The sequence below is a fragment of the Anabrus simplex genome, chromosome 3, assembly GCF_040414725.1.
Source record: "Anabrus simplex isolate iqAnaSimp1 chromosome 3, ASM4041472v1, whole genome shotgun sequence".
In the NCBI taxonomy this organism is placed as follows: Eukaryota; Metazoa; Arthropoda; class Insecta; order Orthoptera; family Tettigoniidae; genus Anabrus; species Anabrus simplex.
Window position 1 is genome coordinate 103,673,433 of NC_090267.1, and position 23,313 is coordinate 103,696,745.

At 39.2% G+C, this 23,313-nt stretch overlaps 1 protein-coding gene across 1 annotated transcript in view; it reads right to left on the bottom strand.

Moving 5' to 3' along the window:
* Hpf1 (Histone PARylation factor 1) overlaps positions 1 to 23,313 on the bottom strand; it is a 131,606-nt gene that overhangs the window by 81,489 nt on the left and 26,804 nt on the right. The window contains exons 3-4 of the mRNA XM_067142662.2: positions 5,028 to 5,164; positions 4,789 to 4,937 (exon numbers count right to left, since the gene is read on the bottom strand). Coding sequence (XP_066998763.2) covers positions 4,789 to 4,937; positions 5,028 to 5,164 — 286 coding nt within the window. The remainder of the gene's footprint in view (positions 1 to 4,788; positions 4,938 to 5,027; positions 5,165 to 23,313) is intronic.

The window sequence follows — 23,313 nt, forward strand, 5'->3', positions numbered from 1 at the left end:
ACAAAAAAAAAGGAGAGGAATGGTTCCTTTAGCGCAAACCATTAATCCGATGACTTTGATATCATCCAACTGGCTTGTTGATAGAATGGGATGATTGGTTCAAATGATGTTTTCTTTTCCGCGTTGTACCTCACTGGGTTGTGTTTTAGGTGTTTCAAACGTGATCGCTGGATCTATTATAAAACCCAATTGGTGGTCTTTGAAGGCTATCATGTTAATTCGACAGGTGCTGCCTATACCAGATAAACCGTGAACCTCCTCGAAGACAGTAAAGTCTGAACCCCTTAATGCTTGAGCAATGGCAGATTGTATTTTATGATGCCTTGTATTTTGTAGAGTTTCTCCATGCAAGCTATAACTAACGACGTGAGCAAGAGTTTGTAACTCGCTGTGGCAGCGCCAACAACGGTTAATGTCCGTGGTCCTGCCTGGAATAACTCGTACGGTCGGTACATTGCCTGTCATTTTCAACCCATCACGCCATTCACTACAAGATAATCCTTGAAGGCAACTAACCCACTGATGGCTGGAGGGTGTTGACGAAAAGGACGACGCCTTTCCCTTTCTCTGGGAGGTCACAACACTTACTAAATTCAACTTCTCTCAACTTGATTCTTATTTTCCGCAGGTCTAAAAAACCACCCTTTTTATTCAACACATCATCTGGTATTGGACAAAGCCTTTGCAAACAGTTGAGGCTTTTTTCCCTTAGTTCCCTTGTACTTAGTATGTAACGATCTCTGAAATTAAAGAGTATTCTAAGGACATAAACGCATCGAAGAATAGTCTCCCAACATGAATGGAACAGTCCTAGTCTCTTGAATTTCCTAGAACTGTACAACGTGGTGTCCAGCATATCAGCGAGAACTTGCAAGATTGTCAATGTGCATCTGATCATTTTATCTGAATCTTCATGGAATTTTACAGGAATATGCTTGGAAGGAATTGTTCAGAACTGATAAACAAGAGATGGACAAATTGAGGTATTTAGAATACAGCACTTGTTATTAGTTTGCAAACGAGGTGAGGATGACAGATTCTAACTTGTTTCCCAGATTAATCATTGAAGCTAGAGAGTTGAATGTGATAATACTCTCAAAATTCACTCCCAAATATTTGATTGATTCTTCCAGAGAGACCTCCTCCATATATTGAAATATCTTCAACAATGAGCTGTCCTTGAAAAATATTTATACATACTGACTTGAATAGATAATATTCAAACCAATCTCACTGAATCCTTAAACTGCCATTCGTGCAAGTTTGAGAGCAGATTATTTATCTATGCCGATGACAGTATCATGCACGGAACCTAAGACTGTTAACAGCATAAGTTTGGGTGTTACGGGAAATCCATATTCTGTTGCAACAGGTTCCTTGTTGAGTTCTTCCAAAGTTTGATCCTTTGCAAAATTGTATAATACTGGAGATAAAGGAGATCCCTGTAGAATGCCACTTCTAAGCAGTTCTGGCTTGGTTTTGAAGTGGTTACATTCAATTTGTGTTTGATTTCTTTCTTGTAATGAGACAACCAGAGAAGATAGCATTGAGGGAGCAGCAGAATTTTCCAGTTTTCTTTTAGGATGTTCGTGGCCTATGTTGTTGGAGGCTTTATAAATTTCAAGAAAAATTTTAGTAGCAATGCTGCAATTCTTCTTCGCACAATGTAATATCAACTGCAATATGATGTATTCAGTATTGTGCCAGGTGAATTTGTGAAACCTCTTTGGTGCTCATTAAACACTAAGAATTCCCTTAACCTCCGGTCGAGGACTCGCTCGATCACTCTTCTGAGGACTGAAACAATTGTGACTGGCAGCCAATTTGAGCTTGACATCTGATCTCCAGATTTAAATCTCAATACAGTTCTTGCTTTGTTGAAGCAAGGTGGTACATGTGATGTCTCTTAACATACGGGTAGCTGTAAGTGCAATTACATTCGCAACCATGTCCTCTCTGACAACTCTCATTAACATGTGGTCAGGTCTGGGTGACATATCTACTGCTATTTTCTGAATTGCTAATATAATTACGCCTTTTGAAATGATGTACTAGTATGTATCATCTAGAATAATTCTAAGGACCAGGTAATTGATATGTATAGAAACTTATGATACAGTCGTTACTGACAGAAAAAACTGGGAAAAATTATTTTCTATATCCTGAATAGAAATTCTGCATTGTGATCCTCTATTACCAAGAACACGGCAAACTGTTTTTCCTCCTCTGATTATAATATCGATATTGTGTTAGCGGGTACTCGTATCTTGCTTCTCTCTTGGTTATATTGTGCTTTGTTTGCCTTTCAGGGTTTGATGATGTGGAAATTTCCTCTGAATATTTAGATCATTTCTGTTTTCCCTCAGTTCATAATACCTGCAAGCAGAGTGCTTAGGTCCAGGAAGAATATCAAGAATTGTGTGAATTCATGTACTCTTTATGAAAACTGATTGTCATCCACATTTTCCTTGAATTTCCTTTTCTATTCAGCAATTTCTGATTTTAATAGATTAACATTTGAGTTAGAATAGGGAGGATGATCTTTAATCGTCAAGGAAGAGGGAGAGGACGTTGATGATTCAGAAGTGTTGGCAGAACTGTTCATTTGACGAGATACCAGTCTCAGTCGCTGAACATCAGAATGAGTTTTGCTTATGTGAATGCTAACCCTCCCCCCAACTTTTTTTTTTTTCCCCCATAGAAATTTCTTCCACAAAACTGACACTGAATTGAGACATTGTGCAACTGCTTATAAGAAAAAATGGTACAGATTCTACTCAAAAGTTATAAAAAATGACTGCATTTCATTTGTCGGCACCTCAGACAGATTCTGTGCAGACTAATGGTTCACTGATGTATAACCTCTGTGCTATAACAGATCTGACAATTGTATTTACTGTGTTAGTTGAGAGCTTTGGATCTAGGAAGGGAAAATGGCAGCCTCCTAATGGAATGGTTCAATGATGTATAACGTCTATGCTAAACTGATCTGGTTAATTATATTAACTGTTTAAGTTAGGCGTTTTTGGATCTACAAAGGGAAAATGGGAGCCTCCTAAATATCCTCTTCAATAATATTGTAAGCAGAGGTTTCCTTACTTTCTGTAGTTGAGTACGATGGACAACACTCCATTAGCTGTTGGGGAACTTTATATCAGCTCTTATTTGTAGCTTTCATGTTTTAACTGGTGGAATCCTTGCCTTCATATTTTAAAAACACGCACCCAGCATTCAACCAACTTAATGTGATTTCAATTGTTTCAAATACCTCCATTGTCACAAGCTTTAACTAAATCCTTGTGAAAAACAACTCCTTGGCAGGAGTTCAGGGATTTGTGCTTCTCGATCTTGACTGCCACACTCCCGAACATCGTAGCTGCAAGCAATAGTCTACTCTGCTCTGCGGTTGATGTTTTGATTAGCACAGATCTGTCTCGCAACTTCAGCATTTCTTCAACTTCCCCACCAACGATATCTTCAATAGAATTACTTACTATGAACAGACTTTCGTTTAAAACGCTCTGACCATCGACCCAGGAAACTACCATGACTTGAGGGAGCCGATCATCTTCACTAACAAGAGCTACAACTCCTCTTCTTACCTTTAAAAGATGCCATTTGAGGGCTGGCAGCCTTTAGTGAGTTAACACCAAAGAGACCAGATTCCATGCATGGTCCCACAAGTAGCTAGGTAAATATTCAGTCAACCCTCAGCAGAGCCCTGCATGCCAAGGTAAGGCTTTATACTCCACACGGCACCTAATATCTGGAGGGGGTCGCTAACGACTACTCTTCCAGGAGCCATGCATCACCTCTCCACGACCCAAAAATTGTGACTGAGGGAGGACGAAACCTCTATACCTACAAACTTATTCTACTCAAGGCAGAGAGGTTGGCTAGACAGTAAGAGAAATTAAATTTAAGAAGGTTAGGATAGGAAGGTAAAAAATAGAAATGAAGAGAAAAGAGCATACACCTCTCATGAAACTTGGGGGACACCTTGTTAGTCTGGCAATACACCAAGGCCAATCCAGCATGGGCAATCCTAAGTGGGCACAGCTCTCGGGATCAACACACACACAAGCCCCCCCACACTGACGTCAAGTCATGGTGTCTCTAGAGGGGGACTAGCTCGGTAAAGAGATACTAGTAGGAAGAGTATCGTACTCACTGAGTGGTTGCCAATGATGATCTTATCCCCTAATTTTAACAATGCTGAATCCATTGCCAAACATTCATTATAAACAGATTTATTATTCAAGGTTCAATGCACCTATAATTACTGTCCATATTCACCATACGTTTTGTGAATAGTACTGTATATTTTGTTATAATCTACTGAATGTAAAGAAGAATTCTGGGTAAATTATTCAGAGTTAACTTTGAAGAAGCTACTATTTTTTGTTTTACATCAAAAATGAGGAGTTTTGCCAATGTACATTCCGTTTCTTAGACTCTTTACATACAAGTTCTAAACCTAAGAATAAATGATCGTGTTACACCTCGTATTCAAAGATAATAGAATTGTTCTTTATTTCAAATTTTCCATTTGAACCGTGTTTTTATTTGGTGCCAACTGTTATCTAAAGAGTATATTCCTGATCTGAGTATTGTTCTGTGTATGGTAGAGATATGATATAAAACGTACGTATTTACACATCAATATACTTGAAACTAAGAAAATTAATCTAAAAACCCTCTACAGTATTGTGATACTGCTGTTTGCTGATTTACAATAGTTCTTTCTCTGTGTGTATACTGATTAATTAGATTAGTAAGTGAACATACCTGACAGCACTGAAGATATTTCCTCCCATAGGGTGGATCTTGCAATTCTCAGCTGCAGCATTACTGGCCACAAATACTGGCAGCTCTTTGGGATCATCTCGGAAGTAGCCCATATGGAACTGAGTCTTATCATCACCTCTCAGTACTGTCTGTGGGGTAGTAACATTACAAAAGTTGAAACATGATCTTTGCCAGATACAAATCTTACAAGGATGTGCTCCAAACAAATTAGAAATTACCTGAAATTCTGGAGGATCATAATAGTATCGCCAATGTCTCAGGTATTCTGATTCTTTCTTGGGCTTTGTATTTTTAAATCTTCCCGCAAGGACATCGAATGGCCCAACAAGATGAAGACCAATGTCACTCAGTGCCTCTAGAAAATAAAACATAATTAAGTACATTCATATGCTATAGTTATTCATGGATGAAAGTGACAAAGCTACTGTAACTGTACATAACTGTCGTAATCACACAAGGAATTATAATACACACGCAACGAATATTTGGCATTACAAAGTCATGAAGTTGTAAATGATACTCATGCAACCATTTTCTTTATTGCAGACTAGCTGATGTAAACGTGCTTCGCTACGGGATTCTCAGAAAAACTGACTTTGTGGTTTTCCTAACTGAAGTCAACATAGGTCATTACAAAAACGTCAGCAGGAATGTAGCGATTAAGAGCAATATTATCATATAAAATACTCGATCAAATGAAAAACCACACATTTTCTCACTTTTAACGAACAGTACTGCGGTGTCAATCTAACAGTCCAAAGTTCCAGTGCTGAAATGACCAAGCCGCAGACAGCCGTGAACACTCCTCTGCTATTATTCTGTTAAATATGCACTCTGCTCATTCCAACCAATGCCTCAGAGTAGGGATTGAATAGCTCAAATGCTATGATGAACCACTGTGTTAGGTACCAGTAGTATCAACAAATTTATGAACCAGAGGAATGGCATACTAAAGAAGAAGGCTGTTACACTCGGTACGACCGGGCGAGTTGGCCGTGTGATTAGGGGCGCGCAGTTGTGAGCTAGCATCCGGAAGATAGTGGATTCGTACCCCACTGTCGGCAACCCTGAAGATGGTAATCCGTGGTTTCCCATTTTCATACCAGGCAATTAAGGCCAAGGCCGCTTCCTTCACACTCCTAGCTCTTTCCTATGCCATCGTCGCCATAATGCCTGTCTGTGTCAGTGCAATGTAAAGCAAATTTTAAAAAAATGTCGGTACACAGCAGTAATCCTATCTATCGGAGATGAGTAGCAACAGAAGACACAGAGCACATCTCAACAAACAATGGTCAATGTATTGTTATTGTTGATCAATTTTATGAACTTCCTATGTAGGCCTTCACATTTGGTTATCTTTCGACTCTGTGATATTAGAGCGTCTCATAAAATGATTTATAGCATAGAATGTATTCTCCGACTTTACATACTGACTTTCATTAAATTCTGTTTACCCATTTTCTCGTGGCTCAGCGCTGATATGGACTTAGTAACAAAAATCCAAATTCATGAATCTCTCTGTGATCATACCCGGTAAGGCAACAATGTATAAGACATAAATTATCGGAAATTTAATACTATATAACGAACTATTTATTGATACGACCACTAACAACATAAATATTTGAGAATTAAATCTTAGGCCATCCCCTAAACTCCCATTTCACTCAGCGTGAATAAAATTATTTATGGCCTAGATTACAGCGCCTTATTCTCCGACTTTGAATACCGATTTTCATTAAGATAGGACCACCAATAACAAATATTTGAAAATTAAATTTTAGGCCTTCCCCTAAACTACCATTTTTCTGAAAGTGAATACAATCATGTATGGCCTAGATTGTAGCGATTTATTCCCCGACTTTGCCTACATGTTTTCGTTAAGATCCAACCACTAATAATATATATATTTGATCATTCAATTTTAGGCCTTCCCCTAAACTACCATTTTATTCAGCGTGAATACAATTATTTGCATACCGATTTTCATTAAATTTTCTTCAGCCATTTTCTCGTGATGCGTGCACATAAATACATACATACATACAGAAATTACGGAAAATTAAAAAGTGCATTTCCTTGTTACTGTGGGCATGACATACAGAAATACCATCCTTTTTAAATTCTGAGCAATGTACAGACAAAACTCTTATTTTATATATATATAGATACCAGTCCGGTTAGAAAATGGGACATATACAGATAAAAGGACGAGGTGGGAACTATATGCGTGGACATTGAAGAACATGCGAACATTGTGCCTCGCATATTTATTGCGGTAGTGTCCAGGATGATACCGGTTCCATGGTGCAAAATAATTACAGCACAGCATACATACAGCTGACATGACAAAACTGAGTCTAAAGGTCCTCAAAGTAGTCCCGTGCAACATTCACCACACACTGCCAACAATGTGGGAGGCACTGAATTTCACTCACTGTGAATCAGGCCATCTATTGTCGCACAGCATTGGCAATGTCCTCTCGTGTCACAAACTGCCTACCACATAGTGGTTCCTTTATCTTTCATATGAGATGTATCTCGAGATACACTAGCCACAAAGGAGGTGGCAAATAGAGTGCAGAAGAGCTCTCACTTTTACCAGCAAGTACAAACACTCCTCTGGGATCGCAAAGTACCAACAAAATCAAAGCTGGTGATGTTCAATCAGTACTTCATACCAATCTTAACCTGTGGTTTTGAAACCTGCACCCTCACTAAGAAAGACTCATCAAGGTTGCAGGCATCCGAGATGAAGTTCCTTAGGTCCACATTTCAAAAAACCAAACTGGACAAGTTGAGAAATAATGTGGTTAGGAAGGAAGCTGGAATTGCTACATCATTGTTAGATCGGATCATCATGTCCACACTGAGGTGGTTTGGGCATGTAATGAGGATGGAGCCAACAAGGACACCATGTGTTAACTTGGAGCAACATGTGGCAGGGAAACGGATGGTGAGAAGACCAAGAACCCACTGGATTGACATCGTAAAGATGGACATTCCAGATCGGGGAAGGACAATGGAGGACGTCATTAACAACAGAACGTATCTCAATAAGACAGAAGGGAAGAGGCTCGCCAACAGTACCCGGAAAACTGGAACTGTAAAATGACGATGATGATGATGATGATATGAAAGTCACAGTGCGAAATGTCAGGAGAGGACTACAGGTGCTTCAATTCTTCCCATCCCCAGCATCGCAGTTGCCGTGGTTTTGCGATGCCGTGCAGTATGATTGCATTGTCCACAAAATCTGGACGTTTCTCCTGAACACCACGTCATACCTGTAGTATTCAAAGATAAAAATTTCATGATGTTCCGTATTGAACTGTATCACAAATTGAAATAACAAATAACGTAGTTCAACCTATTCAATACAAGTAAATAAGAAATGTAGTGTTATATTCTTATTTTATTATAAGCGGAAGCGGTACCGGTTTCGACCCCAATCTGGGTCATCATCAGCCGAATAAAAATACAAAAACAATGCATAGGAAAACAAGAATTTAAAGGATGAGTCTATCACAAAAACAGTTGAAGAAGCAATATAAGATAATGGGGATTAGCACTGCGCGATTTTAAATCGTAAAATCTAGAAGAAGTAGAAGGTCAGTCACTTATATGAAGTAAGGCGCAATCTTCTGAAGAGTAGCACAACACACGCAAAGTTCGGCACTGTGTCTCAAAATGTTTACGAGAAGTGGAGAACAGTTAAGTGAGCCAGCCTGCATATACTATCAGGTGCGAAGTCACAACACAATTTAATAAATATGAAGTCCCAAAATTGTGTAGAAGTCGAAGACGAGTCGCTTGACTGAAGCAAAATACCAGCTCCTGAAGATCAGCGCAACACACTCAATGTCCGGCACTGTGCTTTCAAATGCCGGTGAAACTCGGTGAATAGCTTAATGATCCAGCCTGTAATTGTTTTGGTTGCGAAAATGTATATAATACAATTTAATATAATTGAAGTATGTAACTAGGATCTCGTAGATTCTTTAGAACAGTTGACGTCAACTGGATCAGGCTGGATCATTAAGCTATTCACCAAGTTTCCTCGGCATTTGAAAGCACAGTACCGGACATTGAGTTTGTTGCACTGATTTTCAGGAGCTAGCATTTTGCTTCAATCAAGCGACTCTTCTTCGACTTCTACACAATTTTGGGACTTCATATTTATTAAACTGTGTTGTGACTTTGTGCCTGATAGTATATGCAGGCTGGCTCACTTAACTGTTCACCTCTTCTCGTAAACATTTTGAGACACAGTGCCGAACTTTGCGTGTGTTGTGCTACTCTTCAGAAGATTGCGCCTTACTTCATGAAAGTGACCGACCTATTTCTTCTAGATTTTACGATTTAAAATCACGCAGTGCTAATCTCCATTTTCTTATATTGCTTCTTCAACCAGTTTTGTGAAAGACTCATCCTTTAATTTCTTGTTTTCCTATGCAATGTTTTTGTATTTTTATTCGGCTGATGATGACCCAGATTGGGGTCGAAACCGGTACCCCTTCTGCTTATAATTATATAAGAATGTAACACTACATTTCTTATTTACTTGTATTGAATAGGTTGAACTACGTTATTTGTTATTTCAATTTAATTGTGATACCTGTAGTACTCTGTGCTCATTGTTCTGCCATGTGGAACAAAGTGGCACGCAATAACACCCCTGACGTAATATACAATCACCATCAATTTCACGGGGGGGGGGGGGGAAGGGTTCTGACGGAACTTCTGCCGCCTTGGCGATTGAGCATGTCGCTACTCCACGGACTGATGTTTGAGTTCCAATTCATATGCTTTGGTCCAAAATTCTTTGATGGCAATTATTTGTAACAGGAAGTGGTTGCCGTCCTGTTGCTAGCATGCTAGGTGGTTGGACCATGTTCCATATCGCATCCACCGCTGAACTTCGGTTAGTGCATGCGGTACCCACCGCAATATGATTTTGCGCAGTTGCAGCTCTGTCTGCAATATCCTGTGGATGGTACGTTTCTCGATGCCACTTGCCCTCTCTAACTCTCGTAGCATACACCATCTGTATTCTTCCAGGAGCTACTTACTGGATGAAGGCACGTACCAGGTCGGTCCGCACACTGACAGGTCGTCCTGAGTGTTGCTGATCACCGGTTACCAAACATCCCTGCTGAAATTTTCCTACCCACCATGCTACTGTATGGTACGGGAGGGCATTATTCCCAAGGGCTTTCACCAATTCACCGTAACATTTTCTCACATTTCTCTCCCGGAGAATGGCTATTTTAATGTATGCGTGCTGCTGAACATGGGTTACTTCCATCTCGCATGATGTTCGCCACACAACTGATTTCACAGCAGAGTGTACTCTGTGCTACCACAGCTGAGTTCTACTACTGCTTAAACAGTATCGATGAATGATATACTAATAATAATTTTTACAGAGAAAATATAACAAATGAGCTGGTCAGATGTAGACCAAAAAACACTGAGACCATGTTATACATGAGTTTTATTAACAGTCAAAGTGAACAATCCTCAATTTGAGAGCAAATGGATAAAAATTATGCAGGTCAAATTAAATTTATACAGCAGGTCAACTTGCAATTTATAGAGTAGGACATGGGCAACAAAGACCTTAAAACTACCTCATTTATACCACTCTCCATCATAATGAAATGAAACAGAACATATCAATAGTAATTTTAAAACCTTTCTATGATTGAATGAACCTCATTTTTTGTACAAGACTAATCTCATTCTAACAGTACAATATTGTATTAAAGTTAATATAACACTAGGAACCCTTTGAAATTCCCCCTGACCTAATTCACCAAGATATCATCTACCTTGGCTGAGCCAAGACTCCTCTGGCCAACAACCCCACAGCATGGCTGAGAACAAATCTCTCCTCCAAATGAAGAGGATTCACAGTACCAGCTTACATAAGTCAAATGGGAAACTTAAGTTGAATCGACGGGATGGAAAGCAAGAAGTCCCTCTATCAGCAAAATGCAGGAATTACTGGGCGAATTAGCCATGTGGTTAGAGGCGTGCGGCTGTGAGCTTGCATCCGGGAGATCGTGGGTTTGAATCCCACTGTCGGCAGCCCTGAAGATGGTTTTCAGTGGTTTCCCATTTTCACACCAGGCAAATGCTGGGGCTGTACCTTAATTAAGGCCATGGCCGCTTCCTTCCAACGCCTAGCCCTTTCCTATCCAATCGTCACCATAAGACCTATCTGTGTCGGTGCAATGTAAAGCCACTAGCAAAAAATAAAATAATAAAATAAAATTGGGGAATTAGGATTACGGAAAGCGATCCCACCAAATGATGCTAAGAGTTGCAAGAAAACTTTACCATTCACAGTAAAGAGCAAAATGTCAGATCTATTAACAGCACTCATGTTAGTAGTAAGTCGATTTAGAAGAATTCACCAAAATTGTTGCTACCAGGTCACACCAATTTGTTCACTGCTATGGTCAGCACTCATTGTACTGAAACTTAAAAATTCTACGCAAAATACACAGACGACAGGCAAAATTGTCTAAAGTAGATGCAAGATGTATACACCAGGGTTCTTTTAGCTTTATTTGAGCTTGCTGAGAAAGCTCACTAACCACTCAACCATTAATACTGATAACCTACATAATAATCAACTCATTGTAAATAAACACTTATTTAAAAAAAAGTACAATCATGTTCAACTCTAAAAACAATCACGTATATTGATGTTGCCACACATTGTAGTTTGACATTCAATTAAATCTAGCGTGGTTATATAAATCACAAACCAAACAAAATAATATTCTGTGCCTTCACTACTAAAGAATATGGGCAGTTAATACAAAACTAGCTGTAGTACCCGACACTGCCGGGGTACATTTTTTAATGTTTATTTTTTTAATTTATATTACCTGTTAATTATGTGTGAAGTGAATTTTTGAATGTTTACTTTTAGAGTTTCTATTACCTGTTAATTATGTGTGAAGTAAATTTTTGCGATTTATTTACTGTCAATCCCGGTCACTCCATGTGAGATTTGTGCTGGACAGGTTTTTCTCTGGATACTCCGGGTTTCCCTGTCATCTTTCATTTCAGCAACACTCTCCAATATAATTTCATTTCATCTGTCATTCCTTAATCATTACCCCAGAGGAATGTGACAGGCTTCGGCAGCGGCACAATTCCTATTCCTATCCTCGCCACTAGATGGGAGGGTTCGTTCATTCCATTCCTGACCTATTGACTGGAAACAAGCTGTGGATTTTCATATTTATTGTGATGATTGATATTTTAGAACTATTTTATAGTTATTTGTTATTTTTAAGTTTTAGATTATTCTGATTCACATTAAACTTTCTCCTTGTGGTAGCCAAGACTGTGTGGGAAGTAGGCAATCCTTTCAAATAAATGACCGTATGTATTTAAGCGTCTTGCTATAGCTATGATGTACAAGATTCCAACTGTCATTGCGACTGTCACTGATCAGACTAGCAACTAGTCTTGGTCATTCTGAACATTTCCACCCCTTCTCACCCTTCATGCCAATGGGGCCCGAACGTGGACTTAAACAGTATCCAGAATGTCATAATTCATCTCGGCGATCCCGAAAACTATGGATTCGATAATAACATCGGTAGTTTTTTATTTTTTTACATGTCAACCCTCCCCATTCCCTAGGATGACTTACCCTCACAGTATTTTTTTCCATACTGTAAGCCAGACATGTACCAAGTTTGGTTAAGAGCTCTGTTGGAAGATGTACACATACATCAGACATTTACTTTTTTTCAATCCTTCTCATTCCCCGTGCAGATAGGGTCTGAAATTGGACTTAAACAGTATCCAGGGTGTCACTATTCATATTAAAGACTCCGAAAACCGTGGATTTGACAACAATATTGATCGTTTTTTATTATTTTTTTACACCCCCCCCCCCCCCTCCTGGATGTCTTACCTGTACGGTATCCTTTTCCCGATTATTTACTCATACATGTACCAAGCTTAGTTGAAATTGTTCCATGCTATGTTGGAATATACACACATACATCCATTTTTAAATATATAGATATATGCATATGGTGAGCCCGAAGTCTGGTAGATCTTCAACAGCTTTATGACTAACTGTCATACACGGCCTAGGCATTACTGAATAGGCATACTAGGGAAATGAGAAGTCAGGTAGTTTCCTGTTGCTTTCTTCACTGTGCTTCCCTCATCGCACGACCAGTGGTGTGACTATCTTCTTGCTTCAACATTTTATGCCAAATGTATAATTTATATTAATATTTTATATATAAAAGTTTACACAATGAGTCATGCAAGAAAAAATCTTAAATTAGCCCAAGTGGAACAAAACACTAGTAAGTTCATAATTAGTTTTAACATTTTACAATAATTGACGAATATTCATTGTGCAGTATCCAACAAAACAAATGACACAAATTACTGCTAATCTGCTGTGAACGTTTCCCAAGCAACAAAGTATTTATTTACTGCATTGTTATGTGCTCATAAGATTGCCAGCCCTCCGGAAGCTTTCTTCAGTATTTCCTGGAAGGGATGAGTGAGTCAGTCCAGAGATCTCCCAGTTCGACTGAGGGCACATGTCAGTCCCTCCTTTCATTGCGTCTTTCGTCTGGTATCTACATGGATTTCCTGGAAGGCGAAACTCGAACATTCTCATCCTGACCGCTCCCCAAAGATACCAGTACTTTATCATCAGGCATAATAATAATAATTTCGTGTGGCTATTTCTAGCCGAGTGCAGCCCTTGTAAGGCAGACCCTCCGATGAGGGTGGGCGGCATCTGCCATGTGTAGGTAACTGCGTGTTATTGTGGTGGAGGATAGTGTTATGTGTGGTGTGTGAGTTGCAGGAATGTTGGGGACATCACGAACACCCAGCCCCCGAGCCATTGGAATTAACCAATGAAGGTTAAAATCCCCGACTCGACCGGGAATCGAACCCGGGACCCTCTGAATCGAAGGCCAGTACGCTGACCATTCAGCCAACGAGTCGGACATCATCAGGCATATAGAGAGAAAGACTTTCAGCAGACGTGTGAGTTGCTGGATTGTAGTAGTGTTGTTAGAGCAGAGATGCGAGTGTTGAGAGATTGACGTCATGGTGAAGTGTTGCAACTGTTGTGGCTGTGTCATCATTGAGTGTATTGGAGAAGTATGTCAAAGAATAATGTTTAAGTGTTGTTATAGTTCATCATGCTGTATTATTGTCTAGTAATGTGTGTTGAATAGTTCAGTGTGTGGAGCAGTCACTCTGGTTGGTAGTTAGCTGTGCACCAGACGAATTGGCTGTACGGTTAGGAGCGCGCAGCTGTGAGCTCGCATCCGGGAGATAGTGGGTTCGAACCCCACTGTCGGCAGCCCTGAAGATGGTTTTCTGTTGTTTCCCATTTCACACCAGACAAATGCTGGGGCTGTACCTTAATTAAGGCCACGGCCGCTTTCTTCCCATTCCTAGGCCTTTCCTGTCCCATCATCGCCATAAGACCTATCTGTGTCGGTGCGACTTAAAGCAACTAGCAAGTTAACTGTACATGTTATCCACCTTCTATGGATTTGAGTTGAGTGTACAGCAATCATGCGATTGTGTGGGTTATCAGACGTGTCTGAAGTTGAGCTAAGTGAATAGTCATCATGCTGCACGATAGTCAACAGACTTGTGTTCGAACCCAAATATACGGAACTGTTGAGTGAAGAGATTCGTGTGTTCGTAGTGGAGTAAAAGGAGCAGATGTCACTCAAAACTGCTCTGCTGAAGACCTGCAGTGAGAACTAGAAACTTTGTAACATACATATGTTCAATCTTCATTTAGGACTGTTATGCCTTTCAACGTACAGTCTGCAAGCCTTTCTGAATTTACAAACTGCTGCCACAATCCGCTATTTGTAACTACCTCTTATCTATGAATTGTTAGAAACTGAGTCTAACTATTCTTGTCTTGGTCACCCTCTACTTCTCCCTCCATAATAGAGTCACTTTTCTCATAGGTAACCTATCCTCTTCCATTCGCCTCAAAATCCCACCATCGAAGCCGGTTTATGTGTTCCCAACTTATCATTTCTCTCCTAATTCTAACTACCCTCTTGCCATTATTCCCATCTGTATCAGCAAACATTCTCCCTACTTTCATGTCTGTTATTTCTAACTTATTCATAAGATATTCTGAGTGAACGAAGCTTTCACTCTCCTGAAAAAGGACCAATGTAAAAATAGTTTCGTCCAGGAGCTGACTTCCTTCTTACAGAATAATGTTCACTGCAACTGTGAACTCACTGCATTAGCTTTGCTGCACTGCGATTCAATGTCACTTACTATACTATCATCATAGGCGTCCTAAATACTTCAAATTATCTACCTTTCCCAAATTTTTCAAAAAGCGCGGTAAATGCTGGAGTAGAGACAAAGGAGGGCATTCAGATAAACCTCACATTTAAAATTCCTAAGTATTAAACAGAAATAAACAAATATATGAGTGTGATTTGATAGAATCTGATGATGTTCTTTCAAGAACGAAACATGTCACTATTTTAATTGTTTCTTTTGAAGGTGTAATACTGTTACCATATGTTTTCTCTTTTAGGTAATTTAAACATCTATTTACTCAAAGTTAGTTTCAGCAGACTGAAGAGCCTAACAGTTAAAATTATTTTTATGTAAAAAAAGAAAACTCAATCTGACATTTAATTTTCTTGCATTTCTTACCTTCCGACATCAATTTAATACTGGAAAGGCTCATTTTCAGACCACACTCATTGCACCAATTTTCACGTTCCAAGATATTAGAATGCAGGCTTTCGGCACTATCTGCCATTAAGACCAAGTTGTAAGCATAGGCCAAACTGCTTACTAAATTTTCACCTAACTGAATCCCTACCTGCCACTTAAAACCTTTCAGCAGAGAATCCATGTAAACTATGAACAAAGATGAAAGATTACAGCCTTGTCTAATCCTTGTAAGTACGTTGAGCCAAGAACTCAAATTGACCACCGATTCGCACTGCAGTCCAATTGTCAACATAAACGCCTTTGATTTATTTTAATAATCTACCCTTAATCCCATAGTCTTCCTGTACAGCAAACATCTCTTCCTTCGATACTCTGTCATATACCTTCTCTAGATCCATGAAATATAAACAAAACTGTCTATTACTCTTGTAGCATTTCTCAATTACCTGGCACATTCCTAAAATCTGATCCTGACAACCACTTAGTGCTCTGAAATCACACTGGTTTTCAACCAACTTATTCTCAACCATTGATAGCACTCTCCCTTCCAAAATGCCAGTGAACTAGATCGTTGCTGCAATCCTTCCTGTTCTCTTGCTTATAGATAGGTGCAATTACTGTTTTTGTCCAATCAGAAGGTACCTTACTAACGCTCCATGCTAATATTATTCTATGAAGCCATTTAATCCCTGCCTTCCCACTATATTTCACCATTTCAGGTATATTTTCATCTATTCCTGCTGCTTTATGACAAATGAGTTTATTTACCATCCTTTCCACTTCCTCCAGCATAATTTCACCAACCTCATTGTCCTCCTCCTCATGACTCCGGTTGTTTGCGATGTGAGCAGGAAGATTTCCTTTTATATTGAGAAGATGTTCAAAATATTCCTTCCACTTGTCCAGAGATTCCCTGGGATCTATTATGAGTTGACTTGATTTACCCAAAACACTATTCATTTCCTTTTTCCCTCTCTTTCTAAGATTCTTTATTAGCATTTATAGGTTATTACAAAAATATTCCCACGACTTCTTGGATTCAACAACTATTTGTTTCGCTCCGTTTCTTTCATCTACTTACATTCCCTGTCGGCATTAATCTTTGTTTGGAGCCATTTTTTGTGTGTTCTTTCATGTTCAAAAGCTGCTCTCACTTCATCAATCCACCAAGATGTTTATCTTTTCACATGTTTACTCACAACTGTTCCAAGTCATTCCCTTGCTGTTTCTACTACAGCATCCTCGAATGCCATCCTTTCTCTTTCTATATCCTGAACCTGCTTACTGTCCACTGTTTGAAACCTTTCACTATTCATAAGCACGTACAGACAGCTTTCACTTTCTCTATCCTAGGCGTAGAGATCACATAGTGGTCTGTATCATCAAAAAAAGTCCCCAAAATCTACAAATTCCCAACAGATTTCCTGAATTCAAAGTCGGTTAAGATATAGTCTATTATGGATCTGGTGCCCCTACCCTCTTATGTGTAGCAGTGAATACCCTTACACTTGAATGTATTCATAACTGCTAACCTCATACTAGCACAGTAGTCCAGCAAACGCTTCCCATGCCTATTAGCTTCCATATCTTCCCCACATTTATCAAATCACCCTCTCGTAACCTTAGCTTGTATTTCCAACTCTCACACTGAAATCACCCATTAGCCCTAGCCCACATCTGTCCTTCCATTTTCAATGCCCATCTAGTGCACTTTTAATCCTTGCTGTTGACCCTGACTACAATGTCACAGCAATGTTTCATAAGACTTGTCAACTTCCTCCTCATCTGCACCCTCACATGGTAAATACACTGAGAAAATTCTCCTCCTAATTCCTCCAATTGTCAGATCTTCTCATATCATTCGCTCATTTACACATCAAACAAGAAACTACATTGCATGCAATAGCATTTCTAATGAACAGCCCTACCCCACATCTGTCCCTCCATTTTCAATGCCCATCTAGTGCACTTTTAATCTCCTGTCTCTTCCTCATTATCTTCCCTTACCCAAATATCATTAAGTTCTAACACATCCTTGCTGACTCGGTCAGTTCTACTTTCTTTCTTCCATAAGTCCCATTAATACTGATAGCTCCCCATCAAATTCCATTTTGTTTGCCAAGTTGTTTCCATGGAGTCCTTGCCTGTCAAATGGGAGTGGGATTCCATTACTCCCATAGGTCCGAGGCCTGGTTAAAACGTTTTGAGACTGTTTGGTGAAAATTCTGCAAAGCAGGTTGCTACTCTTACTAACACAGCCCCATTCAGAATCTCTAGTCTAACCACTGGCTGTGTATAGTCTAGCAGCCTGAGCACAAGGAGGACTACAATTCAGAAAATGTCCAAGATATGCAGCCCCATTCCATTAGTGTTGGCTACTGAGTGTATGATTCGAAGCAGTGTATCGATTCGTTCATCTGTCCGAGTGAAATGAATCGCAGCAACGGCAAGTTCACAGTACACGATTTAGCTGACTCGCAGCAGAAAATACTGAGTGGTTCACTCATGGATCATTGAGACATAACACACATACACAGTTCATTATCTAATACCGGACATTAACGGAGAACCGAATTTCCACTGCGAGGGAAACATTCAGAACCATCCATGAAAAAATCGTACCCTAAAACAGACTCTCGCTCTCAGCTAATTTGAAAATAGTACCCACTTGCATTCACTGTCCTCTTCTTACAGGGAGGTTTAAAATGATAGATTTATTTGCAGTGTTAAAAAGATAGTCAAAACATAATTCTAAAGTAGCTAGAAAGTAGGTAGTCTATTAGGTTATCCTATTTATTAGTTTAATGAATCTTAGTATTAAAACTAGTTGACATTCGACAATTAATTCAACCCAGCTCTCAGTGACTATGGGTCATGCTCATGACCACTCAAAATTATTTTTATATTGGGAAGAATCAGTCAGTATTCTCTCAGTCCATATGTTGCATCATTGCACAAGATATAAATCGAGACCACTGGTGTACGAGGACAGTAAGTGAGACGACTGAGGCAATAACAAGATGATGAATCAGAAAGCTGTGAACACAGTGACATTTCAAAGTTCTTTGAAATCATTAGGAAAAGAATATGCGAACAATTATTAATAGGCGACTTCAACGCTCAACTAGGCAGAGAAAGAAAATACCGTGACATCATCGGAAAATGGCCAGCACACAAGAAAACAAATAAAAATGGAGAGAGACTAGTTGACCTGTGTAGAAACCATAATTTAATCTCAAAATCTACATGTTTTAAGAGGAAACCTCAAAAACTCAAAACATGGAAACACCCTGACTACACTAAAGGAGAATGGCAACTGGACCACGTCTGCATGGACAAATACCACCACAAAGAGATCTATAACGTCAAAGTCCTCCGAGGAATAGACACAGGTTCAGATCACTACGTAGTTAAAATTAAAATTAAACTCACTCCCCAGAGGAGACAACAAAAGCAAGCCCTTAAAACTAAAAGAAAAATAGATCCTACCCAGCTAATCAACAACAAAAATTACCAGAAAGCAACTGAAAAAATAAAAATCACAGACAAACTTGAAGACTTAGTACACAACCTTAAACAAATTGCAGAAGACCTAGCTCCAATTAAACCACGTAAAAAACACCAATGGTGGAACAGTGAATGTGATGAAACAGTGGAGAAAAGACATCAGGCATGGCTATTACATCAGTCCCAAAAGACAGAAATATCCTATCAAAAGCTAGTAAAACAGAGAAAAGAAACTACCCAAGTCTTAAGAAGAATAAAAAGACAACATCATAAGGACACCCTGCAGTTAATTGAAGAACAGTTCAGTAAAACTAAATCAAGGGACTACTACAAAACCTTCAGAAAGCAGCTCCAAAAATATGAACCCCCGACCCTACTGATGAAGGATGAAGATGGTAAGCTGGCCCATAACAATAAAGACAATGCAGAAATTCTGGCTAAACATTTCAACAAGCTTTTAAATTGTGAGGAACCTACAGAACTCCTTCATTTGGACACCAACACCCCGATAAAAACATCACCAGAAAACATCAATCCCCCCACAATAAAGGAAGTCTACCAAGCTCTGAATAAATTAAAAAACTACAAAGCGCCAGGAGAAGATCAGACCTTTGCGGAAATCTGGAAATATGCAGGAACCTCAGCAAAAGTTGCCCTCCATCAACAACTTGTCTCTATCTGGATTAAAGAAGAACTACCAGAACACTGGACAACAGCCCTCATTCATCCTCTGCACAAAAAAGGGGACAAAACCGACCCTAATAACTACAGGGGAATCTCTCTCCTAGACATAACATACAAAATATTTTCAATAATCATCCTTAATAGGATAAGTTTACAACTTGAGAAAGAACTAGGAGAATATCAAGGAGGTTTCAGACCCTGGAGGAGCTGTCCTGATCAGATCATGAGTCTTAAGTTGATAATGGACTATAACAGGAGAAGAAGCAGAGATATGGTGATAACATTTGTAGATTTCAAGAAAGCTTATGATTGCATCCATAGAGAATCTCTGTTTAAAATTTTAAGGCACCTTGGACTACACCCCAAATTAATAAACATGATAAAATTGACTCTCACCAATACCAAGTCAAAAGTGAAGTTTAGGGGGGAAACATCAGAGACATTTGAAATTAAAACTGGACTACGGCAGGGAGATGGGCTCTCACCACTATTATTTAACTGTGCTCTAGAAATGGTAATGAGGGAATGGTTTAGAAAATGTCCCCCCAAAATAAAGATTGGCCGAAAAATCAAAACAAATTGCCTGGGTTTTGCTGACGATTTAGCATTACTAGCAGTGGACATAAAAGAAGCAAAAACCCAGATATCAGAACTTCAAAACATTGCAAATAAAATTGGCCTCAAAATATCATTTGAAAAAACAGAAATTATGCCCCAAAAACCAACACAGCTAAAAGAAGTCACCATAAATGGTAATAAAATCAAAATAGTAACTCAGTTTAAATATCTTGGAGAAGTAATAACACATAACTTAAATGAAAAAATCTCAATCCAAGTAAGAACAAATAGATTAGCTAAAGCACAAAAATTAACATGGGATATCTACAAAAAGAAATGTCTATCAATAAATACAAAAATAAAACACTACAACACAGTTATAAAACCGGAAGCTACATATGCAGCAGAAACACTCTTTTACCTGAATAAACAATCAAAGACTGACAGACTTCAGAAAATTGAAAGGAGGATTGGAAGAACCTGTATCAACAAAAAATATCAGAAAGATGGACAGTGGCGGTTAATACCTAACAAAGTCGTGTACAAAGAGCTAGAACCCATTACAGATACTATGCGTAAGAGGAGACTGGGATTCTTTGGACATATCATGAGGATGCAGGACTCGAGACTTCTGAAACAACTAGTACAACACAATCTCGTCTCAAAAAATACCACAACAGGATGTAAATGGATCAGAGAAGTAAGAGAGGATCTGAAGGAAATAGGCCTTACAACAGAAGACACCAAAAATAAGATAAAATTGAATACAAAACTCAAGAATACAAACCTCCGCTTTACCCTTACACAAAACAAACCAACAACACGCACATTTTCAACTGAGGAAAGGGCACGAAGATCGGAGCGTCTGAAGAAGTACTGGGAGGACCGCAAAGCCCGAACAATCCCTTCAAAGAGACCTGAACGACGGACTGACTAAAGTGATCCTATGTGGTCATAAAAGAAGAAGAAGAAGAAGAAGAAGAAGAAGAGAATCTGCCACCTGGAAGACAGCCTTAAATGCAGATCATTGATGACTGTGTGTGCAGATATTTTTTTCATCTAATTCTATATACAGTACTTATTTAATGGAGTTGTTACTGTGGATGGAAAGGCTTTGTAACATCAAAACTTGATGTGAAGAGATGGCTGCAGGAGAAACCTGAATCTGAAAGCTGGATGACACACAGGAAAGCAGTTCAGAGAATGAAGACCTGATGACAGCAGTGAGCATCGAATGCTGTCGCTGCTGTCTATCAGAACACATTACACAGTACTAATAGGAACGGTGACTCTAATGTGCCTTGAATTGGATTACTGTATCGATTCAATAATGTGAACGGAATCAAATGAATAGATTCAGTAAAATGAATCTAATATCCCATCACTACATTCTACAGCAACTGGTATCCCAACTCTCAGGACCACTTACTAGGCCACCCAGCTCTTGCTATGGTTCACAAACCACAGAAACTTTGTAAATAGCCACCAATAATTAGTAAACTGTTGTCTTCCATTTGTCAAGTATAACTGAATACGTGTATGTGTGTGTACTAATTGGGTCATCCTGAATTAAGTCAGATAAATAAAACAGACAGTGTTTTATTTGTAACAGTACCTATGGTAATAGTCTGACACTGTGAATTCTGTGTTGAATTGATTTCTGCAATTATGGTTCTCACAACAGAGCAGAAGGTATTTATCATGGAACATTATTTCCAGTCACACGAAGTGGGGCATTACAATGGGCCGAGTTTGCTTCTCATTAAAGAACAGTATGAGGAGCGATTTAATAAGAAGGCACCAGATAACAGAACAGTGTTAGCTGCCATTGACAAGTTCCATCATGTGGGACCAGTCACACGTCAACGAAAGGTGATAAAAGGCCACCCAAGAACCACAAACGAGAATCAGGGACAATTTCTCCAACAGGTATTACAGTCCACAAAGCGTAGTTTGCAACGAACTTCACTGAAACTCGGTTGAGTGATAGGTCTGGGTGGATTTGCATATTGCACTCAAGTTGCTCAGTGTCTAACAGAAAGGGATGAGCAAGCCCAATAACAGTACTGCAGCCAAGTGTTGTCCATCATGTATGAGGAACCAGATTTCTTCAACATATGGTTTTCAGATGAAAGTGATATTCACATCGATGGCTACTTCAACCAATGAACAATTTGCTTTTTAGGATTTGAACAACATGATGTGGTTATACAGAAACTACTAGATCACTGCAAAACATGTCATGGAGCTGCAATCACTCTACTCCTCCCCCATAGCTCATCATACACTCAGGTACGGCTTCAAGCAGCCCCTTGTTCACTCTCTCGCTATCACTTGGTGACCAATAGCCGATTGTGGTGCAACAGGCACATGGCCCTTTCACCCAGCTAACGGAAAATGACGTGATGCCTGGTTGAACTGCAGCATGCCCTGGGGGCTCGTTATGGGTGGAAATGCACATGAATTGAGACTTATTTTCAGAGACTGTCTCTGTGGGGGACACATATGTTTATTTTACAATTTGTTATGTCACACCGACACAGATATGTCTTATGGTAAAGATGGAATAGGAAAGGGCTAGGAGTGGGAGAAAGAGACTGTGGCCTTAAGGTACAGGCCCATTTTAAGTTCTCTTCCTCAGTTGCTCCAAAACTACCATGACACTGTCCGTTTAAAACATGTAAAAAACGTTTATACTAAATAACTCCAAATTAAAATATATGTCAATCAATAAACTCTCAACTACAATCTTCTACATACAATTTTCTTAAAATACCAGCCTAGTCTATCAATGTTCTCAAAACATGTACAGTGTTCAATGATGAAATAATTAAGAATTTTTAAGTATTGACAGGGCTGATTTAGAAATATAACAGTGATTTCATTGGTAGAGATTATCGGCCTAATGATTGGTGCTCGTGGCACAATACCTGCCTTGTTCGTAGAATTCTGGAAGAAGTACCAATATAAAATACCAATATAAATGGTCCGTTATTGGACATTATCTTCTGGAAG